The following is a 19,554-nucleotide window of genomic DNA, read 5'->3' as shown; positions in this document are numbered from 1 at the left end:
GGAATTTATAGCCATTAAACAAATTGCCGTGTTTCCCAGACTCACTCAGCTTGTTAATGGGGAAGCCAGCAATTGAACCCGGATCTGCCTGATGTTGTGGCAGCATGGAAAGCAACATGCTTTCCGCCGAGCACACGTGTCCCATCTCGTGTAAGTCGGGGCAACGCATGAATCTGACAGTAAGGGACATTTCGACTCAATATAAGAAAGGACTTTCTGGCAATTAGGGCTTTCCAAAAAGTTATGAATGGGGTACTGATTGTTTTTGTCATCATTAAAATATTTAAACAGAGACTGGAGAAACAACCAATTCATATGGTGTCCCAAGTAAACAAAAAGCCAACTCTAACTAGATTAAATGACACAGGATACGTTATCTCATGTTAACAGAAAGTTGCGAGGTGATGCAGGCTGCAGGCATAACGTGATCAAGGCTCCAATCCATCTTCCTCCGAGCTCTACACTCCTCTTCATGTTGGCTTTATCCTTAGACTCTGTTCTCTCTTTGTCAAAAGAGGGTTGTCAACCCAAACAAATAAGTTTTGGGACAACATTTTTATTTGGTCATGTCTAGTGGAAGGAAGAGAAAATCTTTCAGCCATGAGGTGTATGTCCTTTCCTTCAGTCCAATTGGTCCAATTAGGCCATGCAGCCATCTCTGGACCTAGGGCACTGACGAGGAAGCCAGTGATGCCTGGCTTAGGCTAGATCCTTTAGCCAATTGCTGATAAAGAGAATGGACGTGTCATGATTAACTCAGACCAGTCAGGACTTGCTTTGGAGGGGGCTGGGGACAGAGCAGCTTTGCTCCAGTCAAAAGAGAGGCAAGGATATCGAGTGACTACGTGAGCAAAATCAGGAGCTAACAGAAAGGAAGAGAAGGCAGAAGAGATGGGCAACCAAGAGTGCCAACAGTGGCAAAATTAATTAATTAATTTTGAATATTTGTAAATTCTAATGGGATAATTAATTTTAGACACTTACCTCTCACCATATGAGAAGTTCTCCTTTCTCTAGATCAGGAGTGTCTGTTTCTGGGTCCATCATCCCAAGTGAGTCATAACAGTCCAGAATGGAGATCCCCAGGGCTCTTCTTCCACGGGCTGCTGCTCTGGGCTGGTTCATGCTGGCAGGACCTTGACCTCATTGGTCCTTTCATTCCCTCTCCCCTCCTGTTCCTCTTCCTTCCCCCATCCTTCCCCGTAATGCTGACCCTTTTCTCTAATGGTGCTCCATGTTTACCGTAGGATTTCAAGCCCCTGTCCACAGTTAGCCGGCCGGCGTCGGATCTGTGGACTTGATCGGTATCAACACAGCTGCAAAACAGTGACCTCCGTCTTCTTTCCTGAAGTTTGTTCTTTACTCTTGATGACCTCCCCCCGGCAAATTCCAAGCGCGATATGGGTTTTTTCCTTCCTACGCTGTGCACACCAGGGGCTGTAGGACTGCTATCGATCTCATTTCATTACCATTGAATGTAAGAAGCATCGCATTTCTCTACTTTTCTAAATCAGTTAAAAATGGGTCTTGTCCCCCCACCTCCCACCCCCCGCCGACCTTAACAGAGACAATAAGAATGCCCATCTCGGTCTCGGAGGAGCTCTCCGGCCCTGTTCCGTGGCAGTCTTAAGCAGCGCACAGCATTCGGGCTCACCGCCTGCTGACGTGTGTGCACTGTCCGAGCTGCTTCCTTTAGGGCAGGCAGCTCTGATGACCTCCTGCCCAGCCTGACCCTCGCCAGCCTCCCGGGAGGAGCCATGCAGCCTCTCCCCTCCATAGTTTTGCTCTGGGAGGAGGCAAGTTCCACTCAAGGGACCCCAAGTTTCTGACCTTCTATCAGTCTTGGGAATGCACCCTTCCCCTCCAGATGGACTCCTGTGGCCTTGTCCCCCATCCCTTCTCCCCCATCAGTCCCATCAGATTCTCCTCCCCCTCCCCCAGTAGGGTCCTTCATAATCTCTCCTCTAGGGGTTTAGAAACAATGGGGACCTGCCTTTCCTGAAGACAGAGGGGGAGGAGACATACTGAAACTAGTCCTTTTTCTTTTCTTTTTGCTAACCTTGTTAAGTTATTTCAGTCATCTGGGGAGAACCTAAAGGTAAGGTTTTCACTGGATCGGGGTGCAAATGAAATGTGAGTCACAGATCCCGGACTCGCAGAGCCGAGGGCCCGTCCACTTGATACCTATGCCCTGTCCTCGAGCAGGAGCGATGTTAACACTCATTGACGCTAGACCTTGGACCCAAGGAGGGAGGCCCCGTGGCTGCAGCGTGTGGCAGGCGCAGTCCCCTCCCCGCTCAGGAAACCCAAGCAGAGGGGTCAGGGTACAGAGACCCACCTCTCGCCATGGAAATGCACCTTCTCATCCTCTGCCTCTTGTTTAACCAAGAGAGAAACCATAATACTTGTGTAAGTAAAAATTAATTGTCAAAGTTATGCATGCATGAAATTGGGGTGTCTGCTAAGGTTGACATTCCCAGGCAGTCACGTCAACCCCGGCATAAGGAAAAGGTGCTATTTATCATGGAGATTTCGCTACAAAAAAAGGCGTGCTATTCAAGGATTGCCATCTATCTTTTATTGACATGTTAGAAATATCTAGATGGTTCCGTTACTTGGATGTGGACACGTCTCTGAGCTCGCCATCAGCTTGAGACTAGAGTCTTAAGACTAAGTCTAGAGAACCAGTTCAAGCAGGAGGAGGAGTTCGAGGAGAAGGGTCGGACACAGCCTGCCCTTGGCAGGACACATTTACCTGATGAAACTCTGAGAGACTCTACGACAGGTCTAAACAAACAGAAACCGGCTTCGGGGTGTCTAGAAGCTAAACCAAAGGTCCAGACTTTGAAACTTCAGGCTCCTGTTCTAGAATATATTTTGACAAGCATTCCAGAAAGTCTGTCTCAACTACAGTCTGCAGCTAACCTGTAGTGACGCTAGGATTCGGAAAACAGAAGCGCCTCTCTGGTCTGGAAAGCACGGTGGAAGCTAAAATGTGTATCTTAGAAGCATCCTTCTGTGGTTCGTTGATGCGGACCAAATCTCCTGTTCCTGCACTGACCGTGACGAAATGTTGTGGTCGTACTAGTTTGGAACCCAGCCTAATGCAGTGAATGCATCGTCAACCAGGGACGGAGGACGTACCGTCCGGAGAAAGGCCAATGGACGGGTCGCCAGGGACGGAGGCAGGCCAGGAGTCCCGCTGCTCCTGCTGTGGGCGTGCGTGGGACGGACGGGCTATTCCAGATCTACTAGCAGAGGCTAGCTTCCGCCGGCGTGAGGACAGTGGGAGAGTGTGTGGGGTGGGGCAGTTAGTGAGCTGCTGAGAACAGCGGATGTCGTGTGATGCTCTCTAATGTGTGGGAACGTGTCCTTGCCTGCAGTCACGTCCCTTTGGTAAGAACTGTGCGTGACTCGGTGGTCCCGAGAAGCTTATGCATTGTTCACCCTAAACCAAGTTTGTGAGCCCTAGGTTTTCTCTAGCTTACGTGCTTTTCCTCCACCCCCCCCCCCCCGCAAAGTACAAAAGGGCACTAGCAGTCCCGCAGTTCTGTTTGCCAAGCACCCCGAGGGCCCGAGTTATGGACCGATCGGTCAGTCATCCTCCTAAAGCAGAATTCGATTGGCTTCAAGTCAGTGGGAGGGCTGACGCGGCCAGACCCACACCTCCGTGCGGCTTTGCTGGTCGTGACCGATTTCTGCCAAGCACGCTGTCCTCCTCCTGGAGCCGCGGTGATCAGCCGAGGCAGTGTGGGCCCAGGAGATGTCTGGCCACGTCTGGAGACGTTTCTGGTGGGCAGAGGGCAGGGCTGCCGCCGAGCTTCCTGTCACGCAAGGAAAGCCCCCATGGCAAAGCCTCACCCAGCCTAAAGCTTCAGCAGTGCGGGGGCCGAGGACGGACAAGCCCGCCCGGAAGGAAGGATGAAAAAGCAAACATTTGGTTTACCTGTAAGCGTCGTCCATGCTTCTGTTTGGGGTGCTCAGACTACCGCCCAGCAGACGCCGTGCTGGAAATGCTGTGACGTGAGAGCCGACGTGGCGGAAGGCATCTTCCTCGACCAGTGTGCCGACGGCTCGGTACCACGGCACCCCCGGGGGTCTCAAGGAGACTCTGGAGTTCCTCAGCAGCACTGACATCCATTTTGTGCAGGATATTCTGTGTTATCTGACGTGGGAGCTCAGCAGTCTGAAGGTGTCAGACGGAATTAGCTACCTCCCGTCCAGTCACTGGTCCGTGCCAGGCCCAGCAGCCGGCCCGTCCTTCCCCCTCACCCTTTCAAGATGGGCCACTGCCAAGCCCGTTTTGCCCATGAGGGAGTGGAGGCTTCGAGAAGTCACAAAGCTGGTAAATGATGAAAACAGGGATGCAAACCCCAATCTCAGAGCCTTTACTCATCCCTCTGTGGGACGCAACCCCCAGAGACCAGTGCATTCTTCCAACCCCGGAGCCGGCGTATCCGGGCAGCAGGAGAGGAAGAAGGACTGGAGGTAACCAGGAGCGGTCATCTGAAGTGCGCCTCCGGCGCCGCAGACGTGCCGATGCCTACCTCCTGTCTCGGCCGCGGCAGTGTGGCTGGAAAGGGTCATTCTGGTCATTTCTACAAACCTCCCATCAGACACAGCAGAAACCGGAATTGTCTTCAATCACCTGGACGACAGCAGCTGAAAGGATGGCCGCACCCCTTCCCAGGCTCAGGCTACAGAGCGCAAGGCCGTCCCACGGCTCCGGCCTGTGCTCTTGCCCGTGCCTGTCCCGTCATTATTAGCATCCCGGCTTTGGGGAGCCTCATCAAGTTTTCTCAAGAACAAGCAAGAAAAGGGTCTGTACTGGAAATTGTATCACATTCAACTCCAAATTCATTAGCAGCCCCTGCAAGATTTCCGGGGGACAGAGCTAGGGTCAGGGCAGGGGGCAGGCCGCGTCTCTGAGGCACCCCCCAAGGACGGCCCATCGGGATTCGGGGGACACGTGGTTACGATCGCTGGGGACCCGCCGCACACCCGCAGGTGCGCGTGAACGCAGGTGTGACGGGGGCGGGAGCGTCTGGGGCTCCGGGTGCTGGACAGCGCCCAGCCTCGGGGAGCCTTCTTCTGCTGCTTGGAAGGGAACACAGCTGCGGGATTTCCACGCTCAGGGCGCACTGAGCTCCTGCACATCCCAACGAATGTGAAAGCCTCGTCGTCTCTGTAGGCACTTTATGGATGGATTACAGAGGGCGTGATCCGAATGCCGTCTCGGGACTCTGTTCTCGACTGCCTGGTTGGGGGGAGCTGGGGTCGGGGGCCAGGATCGTTGTACTTGCTGCTGTTTTTCCCAGCCCCAAAGGGAGGACCGTGGGGAATTTTTGGTTTCAGTGATTTCGTGTCTCAAAACCAATTACCCTGAGCTCTTTGCAGCGAAAACTGCATAAACCCAGAGAGCACTTCCGCAGGGAAGCAGCGCGGGCTCCGTCCCTGCCACCAGCGCAGAGGGCCCCATGGGACGCGCGGCTGTGTTGCTCTAGACGAGGGTGCCTTTCAGTAACTACTGAGTTCGGTGGTTTACAGCCTGCCGGACGCTGCTAGGTGACGGTCTGCTCGAAGTCCGACAGCTGCCTCATCTGCTCGGCCTGCATGGAGTGTCTCCGCAGGAGCGCCCGTCTGCCTCGCAGGTCCGCTCTCTTCGGTGAACTGGGCGCCACGGGGACCATGGATTTTAGGCCGCTCGCAAGTGGAGAAGACGGTTTGCTGCTGGATCTGAGGTCGGGGATGGGGGGGTTCCCACCGACGTTTAAAGGCGGCAGGAAGCCGGGCCTGGTGTGCGAAATTCGGTCCAGCAGCAGAGTTCCAGAACCTCGCCTTTCCAGGAGAGGCGGCGGCCGGCGGCGCGCCGAGCTGGGGGACATGCTGGGCGCGGCGTCCAGGGACTCCCGCGACCCGTGGAAGAAAGCCAGGAGGGAGCCATCGAACCTCTTCCTGTCCAAGGGCCCTTTGCTCGATTCCAGGGAGACGGAGCTGAGCTGGTCGGCCCCAGCCTGTAAATCTAAGTTGTGCAAATCACTCTCCAGCCGCTTGAGGGACATGGGATCTTTGAGAGCAGGGGGGCCTGCTGGACCGATACCCACCTTCTCCTGGTCCACGGGGAGCGTTCCTCTCCGGGCCAGACGGGCGTGGGAAGCCTGACCCTTCTCATGGGCTGCCTTCCAGGATGCTGGTCCTGGGGAGGCCGTGATCTTCTGCCCCTGCTCGGCGACGGTGGGGAAGAAGGTGGGGTCTTTGCCATCGATGCTGCTGGTTCTGGAGAGCGGCCCCCTCTTGGGGAAGGACACATCACTAAAGCTCTTGATGACCTCGCCGTCTGGGCTGGGGCTGTGGGTCTCGTCCTGACGCGCGCCAGCTGCCAGCACGGACGGCGCAATCAGGCCCCAGGGTTCGGACTGCAGCCTCTTCAGCTGGGGCAGACGAGCCCGCTTGAGGTTCCCCACTTTCCTGGGGGGCGACCCAGGCTCGTCGAGGGCCTTGGCTGTGTTGCAGGCACTCAGATGCCCTGACTGGAGGCTGAAGAAGTCATCCTCCCTCTCCGTGGGTGGGGCGCCCCGGCCTGGAGCCTCCACTTCAATGTCCGAGGGGGACGTGCACAGGGGAGGAGACGGGCGGTCCTCCCCTCTGGGCGAAGGAGGGACGTTGAGATACTGCTTGGTGGTTTTGGTGCCTGACGGCGACTTCCCGGTGGTTATGATGATCACCTCCTTCCCTTTGGCTTTGCAGGCATCCAGCAGGTGCCTCAGGGCGTCCTTGTCATCGGCGTTGATGGCGTAGACCAGGGCCGAAGCCCCCGTGCGGTCCTCGAGGCTGGGGTCGGCGCCGTTCTCCAGCAGCAGGGACACCACGTCGCCCCCCGCCCTCCGGATGCAGGCGTGGATGAGCGCCGTCTTGCCGGACTTGTCCTGGATGTTGGGGTCCGCCCTCTGGTCCAGCAGGTACTTCACCATCCTGGGCCTGCTGGTGCTCTGCCGGTCCACGTGCTGGGTGATGCACGCCACCATGAGGGCCGTCTCCCCTTTGTCGTTGCTCTCGTTGATGTAAGCGCCCCCTTCCAGGAGGAGCCGGGTCAGCCTGAGCCTCCCCAGCCACACCGCCTTCAGGAGAGAGTTCCCATCCGTCCTCAGTTCCGTGTCGTCGCCCATCATTCCAGTCTCGGCAGCGCCACCGGGCTGCCACGGCAATCAGACCTAGCGAGGGAGAAGGGAGAGGGAAGACGTGTGCCCTGCAGGCGGCGGAGGGCTGTGGCTGGTGCGGGGCTGCGCGCCGTAAGGTCCCGCCAGGTTATCCAGCTCGTCCGCGTCCGTCTGTCGTGTGTGGGGTCGGGGGACGGTGGCCGCCCCTCACAGAGCCAGCACAGAGGTCAAACGAGAGCCCGTATGGAGAACCCTTCCCCACAGCAAAGCCACGGACACAAGCCCAGCGCGTGGTAAACAAGACAAACAGCCGTCACTTACCTCCGATGCCGTGGAGGAAACCACGCTTCGTGCCTGTGGACCGCACTGGCTTCCCCACACGGAAAGGCGCATGTCTGCCTGGTTCGCTGCCGCAGCCCCAGCATTGAGCGGCGAGGCTGCCTCTTGGGTCACCTCCTAAATAATTGTTCACCCCATTCTTCTTCCAGCAGGAAACACGCCAGAACGGTCATAGAATGATGGACGGTTTTCATCTTCTCTTTGCCGTACTTCCTGACACGGGCATGTATTACTATTATAAGAGGGGAGAAATCAGGGGGAAAAAAATCATCATAAAGCAAAACCAATCTCGCTACCCCCGTCCAGGTTGTAGTCTCTGCTTTTCCAGCAGGAGTCAGAATCCCATCGTCCTCCTGGTCTTCCAGATGATGCCGCACCCCATCCCCCCCAGGAACAGGTGCGGGGCAGAGGATGGGCGGGATCACACGCCTGCCCACACCGGAGCGTCCGCGGCTGAGCCCTGCCAGACCTGGCCCCATGTCCCTCCCTGAGTCCCTGCACCCAGAGCCCCCAAACCCGGTGCCACTGGAGAGGCCGTCCCCGGATATGGAGAGGTGGGGGCCCCTCCTGGGCCCACGTCTGTCAGCACAGCCCCTCCACGCGGACTCCGTCCCCCAGGCTCCTGCTGAGCAGACGGTCCTGGCTCCCCACCTAAGGCACATCTTTCCTCCCCCGAACCCCTGCCCTCAGTCGTTTCTGATCAGTTTACGACCCTCGGTTAAATGGGAAGTCAGAAGTCTTTCTTGGCTGAAGTTGACAGATGGACCCATATCCTTTGTCAGTCTTTAGTACGTTAACAGGTACTTGCGACTTTCTTCAAAGCCCAAACCACACTGAAGTCTGCAGCGAAGAAGAGCTCTCCTCGTACGCGCACACACGACAGGCACGTGCACGCGCACTCACCTCTGGAAGCCACTCCTTCAGAGAAGCGACTGTGGTTAACCGCCCAGCGTCTGTCCGCTTCCAACAAGGCTTTGTCCTGAGAGCTAGATCTCAGGGGGTCGTGCTGCAGGTGTGTTTGTGGTCCCCCAAGATCTTCTCTAAAAATGCTCCCGCCCAGGGACACCGCATGGCCGCTGTCTCCCCATCTCTGTGCCTCCTTCTTCAGGCTCCTACTGATTGTGTGTGCAGGTGGGTGTGCGTGTGTGGGTGAGTGTGCGCGTGAGGTACGGCCTTTCTCTTCTTTTTCCACCATCCCCTATAATAAGGGCCAGATAAGGACCTACAAAAAGGACCTATAATAAGATCCCTTTAGAAAGGTCTCTGGGTTAGGTGTGTGCGTCCCCCGCACGCTGGACATGATGAAGCAGGTTCCACACCACAAATAAAGGAGAGGGAGTGAGCGGCGAAAACACGGCCTCCTGTTCCCTCAGAGGCCCCTCGTCCCCAGCCCAGCCCCCCACACCCGCCCGTTGCTGCCCCATCCCCCACGCACACCGCCTCCCTCAGATCCCGCACGTTCATCCCTTTCAGCACCCCTCATGCTTCCAGCTGCAAGGTCTCCCCGCTCTTTGTCCGTTACTCATCGTCCCGCAGACCGCGGCTCAGATGTGACTTCCTTTTTAACCAAGAGGAGAAGCACTCAAGACCGGAGCGTCAGGGCAGAGGGAGACGACGGCTGACTCATACGCGGGCTATATAAAGAACTCCCACAAATCACTTCCTCCGAAAGAGGATCCACAAACCGCCGACAAGCACAGAAAAAGGTGCTGAGCCTCATTAGTAGGCAGAGAAAATCAAATTAAGGCACAAGAGAGGCCACTACACATGGTGTGTAATCGACGCGGCTAAAATTAGACCAGCGGCTCCAAGACCGGGGTCGGCCCAGGATTCCAGGCGGCCGGAACCGCTGGCGGGGCCGAAACCAGCCCTCCGCCCCGGTCACCGCGTGCGGGCCTCCGTCTGCGGTAGACTGAGAAGCGTGGCCATGACGCCCTCCCCTCCCCGAGCACACGCCTGCAAGGACCCTTGCCCCTCCTCCATGCAGACCTGCCTTGACCAAGAAAGCGCAGCCAGAGTGGCCGTGTGCGACTTGCAAGGCCTCTGTGGGCCTTCGTTGGCTGCCTGTAAAGACATGCGGGGTGTCCCGCCGGCAGGGACACGCGGAGCCCCACGGGCCAGCCTCGCTGACCGCCATGGTTCGAGCGAGGCCTCCTCAGACCTGCCGGCCCCCAGCTGGTCACCCCTGCAGGAAGGAACCCAGGTGAGGTCAGCAGAAGCTTCCAGAGCCTGGTCCGCATTGCAGAAACACGCACGAGTAACTGATGACCGTTCGAAGTCACTCGTGTTGGGGTGATTCGTTCACTTCGATAAATTACCCGTAAATTTTGTGTAGCCAAACATGTACAGCAACGTTCCCAGCAGCACGATTCATAAAAAGCGAAAACTAGGCACAGCCCACCAAGAGGAAAAGAAAGAAAGTGTAGTACATACACACGCGGGAATGCTTTGCACTCTCTGCCGTCTCGCTTCCTCACACTCACACAGCACACATGCGCACCCCCACACGCAGCGCATACATGACCCACACTCACCGTCGCAGTCACACACATTACACGACACAAGAAAAACCGGACACGGCATCTCCCGGGCTCCTTGACGCTTTACCACCTTCTCCGCGGAGCATCGACGTGTTCGTCTCCTGGGTCAGCCTCCTTGAGCCCCGAGGCAGGGGCGTGGTCTTCTCTCCCTCATCAGCCGTGTCATAATTAGAAGAGGATCAAGGAAGAGTCAGAGGAAAGGAGCAAGAGAGAGGAAAAGGAGGACGGGACGGGCATGAGGACGGACCATGGTGTTATCCCTCTGAGTCCCGTGTGCGGCACATCACATCCCTCCAGACTCCTTCAAGGCCCGGGGCAGGCAGGGAAGGAGGCTGGAGGGGAGGGAAAGGACGAAGGGCCAGAGGGGACAGGACGGCATCTCTGGGAGATGCTTCTCTCCCTGAACTTGGAATCAGCGGCCCCTGCTCCCCTGAGCTCAGGCCTTGTCCCAAATCCCAGCATCTAAGGAGAACAGAATGCAGACAAGGCATGCTGGCAGTTTCCAGCCGTCTGAGGGGACGACTCTGCGCGTGGGGAGGATTTTCCGTACTGTCCACAGCCACTTTTTCACCGTGTGCCTCCCGACTGACATTGCTGAACGGCAGAGTGCAAGAGTTCTGCGTGAGGACGGACTCAGACCCTCGGCTCACCCCCACGGCGGGTGACCCCGTTCGCTTGCTGCCCCCCCCGACTGACGCGGTCATGTCACCTGCCCAGCTCGGGGCCTCCCGCCTGTCTCTGGCCCAAGTGGCCTTGGCAAGGCCTGCACCTTTCCCACGTCGTCGGTCAGGTCAGGGCTACAGGTGACAGGTGGCCCGAGTCCCACGCCCGGTTTCAACCGGCCAGGAGCAGCAGCTTCCCCGAGGCCCCTGGGTGCAGACACACGGGCGCGTTAACCCTTTCCAGAGCAGACGCTGACTAAAGGGAGGTGGTGGGAAACAGACCAGCTCCTCTCCCTGCTGTTGGTGGGCTTCAAGGACTTCGGGGCGGGGGACGCCGCAGCGGACATGCCTTCCACAAAGCGGAGCTGCGGGCGCTTGCTGTCAGGCCGTGGCTGGCTGCGTGTCTCCTCGTACTCGCTCCTCCTCGTTCCCTCTCCACCCTTCACTGCCCACACCCCTACTCCCCAGGGCGTTATCGCCCCATAAAGCGCCGATACACTGACACGCTTGTATGGATGAAGCCTGAATACAGTAACGCAAACCACATCGGACACACTGGCGTTACGGCCCGTTCATCCTCTGCTCACCATCGAGCATGGACTGAGTGTCAACACACCTTCCAGGCATTAAGGACAAAGAGTGTAGAAGTCGGGCTCGGAAGGGTCTGGCTGGAGGCTGGAGGTCACCTAGGAGCCTCAGGGAGGACGAGGGTCAGGAGCACCAGTGGGTCGAGGCTGAGAGGAGCCTCAGGCTGGAGAGGCGCTGCGAAGGCAGAGTTGAATAGCGACCCGCGGGAGCGTGGGGGCCAACCGAGGTCTGGCTGATCTGAGAATTTATCTCCTGATGGCGCGTGGCAGAGAACGAACATTAGGGACAGAGACACCTAACACAGGGACGATCAGATGCCTTTCATGGTTCCTCGGCCTGTCAGAGGGAAGGAGGCTCCTGAACTTTGGAACCCCAAGCACTTGGCACGAGGCACCATGTTTTAAAATTAGCAACCCCAGAGTGGGTCCCCCCAGGCGTTTCAGAAACAGGGTTACGAAGTTAAGAAACAGAGTTAAGTTAAACAGCTCACATCTCAGTGAGCAAAATTCGCCCGGTTCCTTCCCCGTTGTCTGCCCTCCCTGCCCCTCAGCACCCCCTTCTCCCGTTCACCCCTCAGGGCTGTTTTCCATCTCCCTCAGAAACGGGGCCACCACAGGGGGGCGAAAACACCTCCAAAGGCGCAGGCACTGACTGACTGGAAGAGAAGCCCCGGAAACTAAAACATCACCAACACCAAAAAAAAGTAAGAAAACGATGTTCTCTCTGATGGAGGGCTGAGTGGGTGGAAGTGGTTGCCCTTTTTTTGCCCAGAAACTGCTGGATTCTTTTACTGTCCACGAAACTATTAAAGCCTAAGATTTTTGAAGCTGGGAGGAGGCATCTTGTCCAGTGGTTCCCGGTTTAAAAACAGGGGATTTAAAGACAGTCTTTCATCTTGCCGAGTTCAGGTTCTCTCCTTCCCGTGCCTCCCCACACCTGCAGCCTGAGTGACGTCAATCAAGGTTGCCCAGCAAAGGACCGAGGGCAAAATATGGCTCCCAGGGTCACCTTGCTTGACTGGCACAGTGTTTTAATTTTTAAAATGTGAATGTTTAGGAAGCATCATTCATTGTTCAGTCTGGCAAAGGCCTTGCCGTTCTCTGTCATCCTATGACGGGCCTGATTCCTATGCTCAGGCTACTTCCCTGGCCTCTGCAGGGATGCAGTTTAGGACACTAGGCATAAAAGCAAAATAAACTTGGAATTCAAGTCAGGATGCTCTGTTTTCATTCTTTCCCTCACTCCCAAGCTTCTTACCTCTACAGGTTTGTTAGAAGCATCCAGTGAGCTAAAAGATGGAGAAACCCTTCTCACAAACTTCAGATACAGTGTGCTTCTGCGAGCCATCACAACAATGGCTTCGGTGCCACGAACATCCCACCTGCTTTCTCTCCTCTTCCTCGAGTCGCCTTGGCATGGGATTTCCCGTTAAACTTCCTTTGTCAGGCAGCACGGTAAATCAGAGGGTCGAGGCACTGCATTTCAAGACTGTTTCCTGAAGGAAAAATTATGCAAGACTCCTGCAAACACCTACAAAGCATCTCATGACCCCGAGAAAAACACAGGGCATACAGGGCACTTCACTTAGTGACCCACAGCAAGCCTCTAGGACTGTAGAGTACACGTGCTGTGTATTCATCTTACTTCTGGTTATGGCCTGAATCTTGTTTCTTACCTACTTTCTCAGCTTCCTCTCTCCTTCTCCTTCTCCCTCTGCCCTTCCCCTTCCTCCTCCTCCTCCTCCTCCTATCTCCTCTTCTCCTCCTTCTCCTGTGGTTGAAGGACACGTTCTACACATGCAGAATCAACAAGATAAGCCTATGGCTGTTCTTATGTTTGTACACATAAGTCTGCCCATAGCTGTATCTTAATGAATCTCAACTACTCCCAATGTGTCAAACTGACATCTTGTGGATCTTTATAAATTGCCCGAAAGTCCTTGGGGAACAAAAGAAAATACAATCGATGAGTATGTATGCGGTTGATCTACATGAACTTGCTGTTTCCATAGATCCAACAGTGGTTTACAAAATCATTTTCACCTGGTTAGACCTGATACTTACAGGACTTCTCTACATGCCCTGCAGGTCTGTAACCACTCCACGATCCTAGCCCCTGAGGATGTACCGCTGTGGCAGAAAGACTGCAGAGTAGAGAGGCAGGCAGCCTGGATTCTGATCGCAGTCCTGCTGCTAGGTGGCTGTGTGACTACCCACAAGCGTCGTTTTGCCACATGAATAGAAGAACTCCAAGAACTCCAACCTCGCCTAACAAGACTGCTATAAGGGTCAAATGGAGACCACATGGGAACACTGTACAAAGTCCTGTGAATACCTAAGGAATTATTATCCTGACTCAAACTCATCCAGGATCCCCCCTCTGAGCCCTGCTCTGGGGTGCCACTGCCATTCATCACCCACCCTTTCCCTCTTTCAGTCACCTGCGCCCCCCTTTCCGGCCCCACCCCCCAGCCACAGTCCATAGTTTGCAGAGACCTCCCCCGGTTCATGATCTCTTTGACCGTCTTGCCCTGCACTTTTGCAAAGGAAGCATCATTACCCTAATTTTCCAGACACAGAGCCCGGCGTTCACACAGGTTGGGTGACTGTGCCCAAGCGCACAGGCTGGTAAATGGCCCAGCTTTGATTCAAACTCTGCCCCCCTGAACCCAAGTACGGAGCTTTCGGGGGGACTTGCGCCGGATCAGGCACACCTACGACTGCTGCAGGCCGGCGGGGTGGACAGGAGTGGTACACCACGGCCGGTGGTAGGGACCTGCAAGGGTGACCGAGCCCCTCCATGCCTAGCACAGGGATAACAGCACCCAGGCTCTCTGCGTGGCTAACGACCGCAGCACCCAGCGGAGCGCTCAGCACCCGGCCTGGCGCAGGCGGGCGCTCAGTGAGTGCGGGTTTTGGAGGAGTCTGGGTCGCCTTTCAAAACCCAGGAGGCCGCGCGTTGGGCGGCCGCGTTCACGGAAGCGCGGGGATGTTTATACTCCGCCTCTTCCTTCCGCAGCCACGGGAAGCAGTTCGAGGCGGACCAGAAGCTGAGCTCCAGGTCCGCGTTTGCGACCCGGGAGGCCTCTCCGGGCGCGGTAGGCCGCGGCGTGCGGGCGGGTTTGGAGCCCGGCGCTGTCCGAGGTGCTGGACGCCGGCGGCGCGCGCTCCGGCCGCCGCGGTCCCCGGGTCCTGGGGCATCTTCCCGAAGGCCGAGCCCGGCGTCAGGGACAACCCGCGCGGTAAGTGCTTCTCCGTCACTGCTCTGAAATGCTCACGTTCGAACTCTTACAGTTTCTCCAATATTTTCAGGATCACAACCTCTCACCACCCGATCCTCCTAGGCTTCTGCAAAACTGTAGGCTTTGCTCCCTTTTCAGTCCCTGCAGAAATTCAGACGCCTGTCACCCGCCCCGCTCCGCCCCGCAACCATTTCCTACAAAAATCCAGGCCCCTACGCATCTCACCCCCACGCGTCAATGCAAAAATGAAAAAATGTAAATCCATCTTCCACACCCTTCTCCCACAATTTCCTGTGATAAAAGCAGACTTTCCTTCGAGCCTCCCACTCCTGCCTCGACTAAACGCGTGGACTTACTTCTTGGGAGCTCAAGATCCCTCCCACCCGGTGGACCAGGGCAGACCCCTGCGGTGCGCTTACCTGGTGAGGACGCTCGTCAAAGGAGGCCACCTGAGTGCAGGCCACCGGTAGGGTCATGGCTCCAAAAGCAAGGTCCGGGGGTGCCTGGCACTCCCGCCCTCCGCGTCGGGCTGGTTACCAAGGGGGCACTGCCAGGCTGAACCGCTCCCGGGCGCTGGGATTAGCCGGGGCCTCCCGGGTCCAGTTGAGTGACTTGCCCAGAACTTCGTCAAGGTTCATAAATAAGACCCCTGCGTCAGTGGCTTCTGAGCACTTCCTCGCTCCTCCAAGTTCAAGTGAGAACAAGGGAGTTGTTCTTTAAGAGAAGGAAGCGTGGAAGATGAGAACTGCGCCCAGTTCTGCCCTGCAGGTCTCCTGCACTCCGACCCGGCCCCGCCGCCGGCTGGCGAGCGCCGTTGCCCGCCCGCGCTTGGAGCGCGTCTCCAGCCGCGACGCCGGCGGGCTGTGTGGGTGTGTGTGCCGGGGAGGAGCGAGCACCGCCGGGGCAGCGGGGGCGGGGAGAGGCGCCCGCCGCCCCGCCCGCACCCCAGAGCCACGGTTGGACTGGCCAGGCCGCCTTGCGGGAGCGGGCTGGGGGTTCCGGGGGTCGGGAGAAGGGCGGCGCGCTCCCGGAACCTGACGCCGCACGTGCGGGACGGGGTGGGGATTCGAACTCCGGTCTCCTTTGCTCTCCACGGGGCTCTGCCTTCCTCGGGTTTCCTCCGTCAAACGCCCTCGGATCCAGAATGTCCGTCCACAGCGAGGGAGGGAGAGGAAGGGAAGGTGGGGGGGACTGTGGCAGGAAGACTCCAGGGGTGTGGAGGGTGGGATCCGGTTATGGGGTTTCCATCCCGGCTCCTTCCGCGCGCACCTCGTCCTTATTCCCTGGACTTCCCGAGCAGCCCGCCGCCAACAGCTCTGTTTTCTTTGTAACAGGTGACTCCTTGCTGGGGACCCGGCAGAGCTCAAGGCATCCGTCCGCGAGAAAGTGCCGCCCCCGCCCCAGTCTGGGACCTCCCACCTCCCGCCCAGGAGGAGCCCCGCCTTTCCAAAGCGCAGTCCTGCGGGACAGAGGTGAACACGCACACGTAAGTTCCATTTTTCCTTCGAAAAAGTCCCACCTCTTGGGTCGGTTTTAATCATTTACATTTTCCTAGAAAATTGTCCATCTCATTTACAATTTCAAATTCACAGGCACAGAGTTACAGTTCGCTTTACCTTATAATTTTCAACGCCTCTGAATCTCTTCAAGGTCCCCTTTTCATCCCTGACTTTGCTGCGCTCCCGCCCCCCACATTATTTTTGGTGTTTATAGGTGCCCTTACTTTGTTGTGGTTGAGTTATATGATCTACAATTCCGTTCTGTGGCCTATTCAATGAGTAATTTAAACGCAGAAACCATTTTTCCTCACACTCAGTGAAAGAAAAAAAATGAGCATTCTGTGTTTTTGCATACAAACATAAAAATACACTGTGAGTTTTGCAGAATTACCCTCCACATCTTTACTAGTCTATGTTGGTTAGGAGCAGAGTCTGAAGTCAGACTGCATGGATTTATTCTTTTTTAAGATTTTATTTATTTATTTGAGAAACGGAGAGTGAGAGAGAGCACAAGCAGGGGGAGCAGCAGAGGGAGCTGGAGAAGCAGGATCCCCGCTGAGCAGGGAACCCGATGTGAAACTGGATCAGAGGACCCTGGGATCACAGCCCCAGCCAAAGGCAGGCTCTGAACCGACTGAGCCCCCCAGGTGCCCTAGACTTCGTGGATTGAAATCCCAGCTCAACCACTTACCAGCCATGGATCACTGGTGAGTCACTAACTAGTCTGTGCCTCAGCTGCCCTCTCCACAAAATCAGTTAACGCACGAGGCAGCTGCATTTGCGGTGAGCCCCGTGCACCTGCAAGCTGCTGCCCGGCTCTGCTGTGTGTCAACCAGATCCACGTCATGTGACCAGAGACGCGCGCAGCTGAGTTAACACGTGGGCAGTATTTAGTGTGGTGTGTGGTCAGGACTAAACATTATACATGTCTTTGTTCTGTTTGTCACCCGACCCGTTAGTATGAACAGTAAACTGTTGAAGTGTTTCAGGACGTTTGGATTCATTTATTCAGGAAAAACGTACTGGGTTTGGGCTGCATGACCAGATCTGCATTTTTCTGGCTGCGCACTAGTCAGCTGTGAACAGGAAAGACCAGTTCTCTGCTTTCATGGAGAGACCTTCTCAAAATCCGGACTTGTCAGCATCTCTGGGGGGTATTTTAACGTGTGTGTATGAGCCAGCGTCCTGCTGTTCCGTGCTCTGTTCCATGCAGGAGAACACGGGCAAACGTGTGGCACCCTCTTCCATACCTGGCTCTGGCGGAATCTCAGTCGCTTCCCCGGAGTCACACCCTATGTGCCCCACCCACTGTGTTCATAACGATAATCATAATTTTCAAAAATAATCATGGCCGATGGTAGCAATAAACAGTGTCAAATCGCTGCTGTCGTCAGTCCCTTCCCTCCAGAGGCATCTAGGGACACCCCTGTGGCTGGACAAGTTGGATCTATTACTTGTGGTGGCCGGGGAGGAAGCACACCACGGGGAACGCCGGGCCTCTCGCCAGCAGGTGTTAGAGAGAACGTGTTACAGAACTGAGACTTCGGCTGGGAGTTTGGGGAGAGGGTTCGGTCCACTCTGAGCAGAGGAGGATCACGCCGGATGGTATTCTGACACCACAAGGACAGTTATGAAGTGACCTCTGGTGCCCTGCTTCTCATGCACTCTTTTTAGAGATAATTGACGTAGATCGTATTCGTTTCCGGCGTACAACACAGCGATTCGATACTCGTGCGTCCGCATTGCAGAACGCCTGCCACGATAAGTCTGGTTCACCCACCACCATATGCGGTTACGGTTTGTTTTCTTGTGATGACATTTTAAGGTTAGCGACTTCCAGACATCCAACAGAGAACCTAGTCTCAATCGTAGTCCCCATGCGACACATTACGTCTCCGTGACTTGTTTATCACTGGGAGTTTGTACTGTGTGGTGCCTTCCCCCATTTTGGCCGCCTCTCCCTCCTGGCTCTGGTGGTCAGCAGTCTCGGTGCGTGTTCTCTCCTCAGCCAGGAGGGGATAGTGTCTGCCTCCCTCTCCTGAGCACTTTCCCTGCACAGACCATATTTCCAGTCAGTCACTGTCTGGAGGGAGGACAGACTCAGCGGTCACTACTGAACCGCTTAGCTAGAGCTCTTAGCAAGGGGCTAGAAGTCACCGGCCGCATGGTCTCTCCACGGACTGGGAGGCCACGTTCAGGAACCACGGGGGGCTCTCCCAAGATCGCATAGCAATCCATCCCACGGCTGCCAGGCCTCTCGGGGTCAGCATTGTGGGGTTCGATGTGCTCCAGACTATGATACATTTTTAATAACTTTTACTAGATTGTTACTACAAGCGTGTTACAGGTATCGTCTAGAAAATACCATAAGATGCTCTTCCCGTCCTTTTATTCCACTTTTTAATGTTAAGTAATGGTTTCTTTCATGGTTTTACTGCACATTTAAATCAGAGACGCTTTTTGCTCTAAGTATCAGAAAACCCATCTTGGGGCTCCTGGGTGCTCAGTCGGTTAAATGTCTGCCTTAGGCTCAGGTCATGATCCCAGGGTGCTGGGATCGAGCCCCACGTCAGGCTCCCTGCTCAGCGGGAGGTCTGCTTCTCCCTCTCCCTCTGCCCCAGCTCATGATCTCTTACTGTCTGTCAAGTAAATAAATAAATTTTTTAAAAAAGAAAGAAAGCCCATCTTAAACAAACAGGGGCTGATCTTCTTACATTACAGGATGTCTGAAGGTGGGTCATTGCTGATGACAGATCAGAGACTCAAACCTTCCAGGACCAGCAGTGAGGCTCGTGGCATTTCCCTGGAGTTTTCCAGAAGGCTGCCATCCGCTTGAGCCATAACATCCACTCCCTAGACAGACGACGAGGAAGGAGGAGAGCCAGTCTCATCTGTCCCTTTCATCGGGAAAGCAGACCTGTCCCAACAGTGCATCACACAGCCAGAGTCTGTGAGGAAGGGGACCTGTGTGGGGGCTACGGGGAGGACGGAAAGCCAGATTGCTGCGATTGGCTCAAGACCAAGAAGTGATCCCTTCCCTTGGTCTGGTCCAGTGCACTCCAGGGAGATGGAATTCCGTTAGCAAGAAAACACGCAGGAAATGAGTGATGTGAGTGTCACAGTGCTTGTGAATAAACACTTGGGAAATGCAGAGGAGCAAGAGAAAGAGGCCATCGGTAACGTTTATAATACATCGGTGTCATTTATGGAACTAGAATTGAACCATAGAGCACGTTGGATTGGTCTTACAATGCCTTCCTTTTTCCTTAAAAAAAAAATCAGCCATAAATCTATTGAGTTAGATATTTTTTTGTTCTGTGATTTATTTCCACATCTTTGCACCCGATTCCTCGGCTTGATTGTTGATGGGGGCAGTATATTCTAGGGCAAGTGCGAGCCAGTTCTCTGTTGAAGATGCAGAGATTTCACACGGCCCCTCCCCACGTAAATCACACCGCAGCCAAGATCCTTCCGTTAATCTTCATTTCAGAATTATGTCCTTAGAGCAAAATATTTGAGGTTTTCAAG

General features: G+C 55.6%; 2 protein-coding genes across 4 annotated transcripts in view; one reads left to right on the top strand and one right to left on the bottom strand.

Annotated features, from left to right (window-relative positions):
• Positions 1-2,374: 2,374 nt before the first annotated feature.
• Positions 2,375-15,317, bottom strand: ANKRD34C (ankyrin repeat domain 34C). Of its 3 annotated transcripts, none has more exons than XM_046007735.1 (3): positions 14,947-15,317; positions 12,544-12,781; positions 2,375-7,728 (listed from the first exon to the last, which is right to left on the bottom strand). In XM_046007735.1, exon 3 carries the CDS (start codon positions 7,167-7,169, stop codon positions 5,562-5,564), a length of 1,608 nt encoding a protein of 535 aa, XP_045863691.1. In that variant the 5' UTR covers positions 7,170-7,728; positions 12,544-12,781; positions 14,947-15,317; the 3' UTR covers positions 2,375-5,561. The 3 variants fall into 3 exon arrangements, with proteins under 3 accessions (XP_045863691.1, XP_045863692.1, XP_045863693.1); XM_046007736.1 differs by having other exon boundaries at positions 2,375-7,709; XM_046007737.1 differs by lacking the exons at positions 12,544-12,781; positions 14,947-15,317 and having other exon boundaries at positions 2,375-7,211; positions 7,479-12,458.
• LOC123944897 (serine/arginine repetitive matrix protein 1-like) overlaps positions 9,424-19,554 on the top strand; it is a 22,444-nt gene continuing 12,313 nt past the window's right edge. The window contains exons 1-6 of the mRNA XM_046010331.1: positions 9,424-9,704; positions 10,642-10,826; positions 10,943-11,078; positions 14,305-14,527; positions 14,847-14,993; positions 15,862-16,013. Of these exons, the coding sequence (XP_045866287.1) occupies positions 9,424-9,704; positions 10,642-10,826; positions 10,943-11,078; positions 14,305-14,527; positions 14,847-14,993; positions 15,862-16,013 (1,124 nt within the window). The remainder of the gene's footprint in view (positions 9,705-10,641; positions 10,827-10,942; positions 11,079-14,304; positions 14,528-14,846; positions 14,994-15,861; positions 16,014-19,554) is intronic.

The sequence above is a fragment of the Meles meles genome, chromosome 6, assembly GCF_922984935.1.
Source record: "Meles meles chromosome 6, mMelMel3.1 paternal haplotype, whole genome shotgun sequence".
Lineage (NCBI taxonomy): Eukaryota > Metazoa > Chordata > Mammalia > Carnivora > Mustelidae > Meles > Meles meles.
The sequence above is the reverse complement of the archived record's forward strand: the minus strand, read 5'-3'. Positions and strand labels throughout refer to the sequence as shown.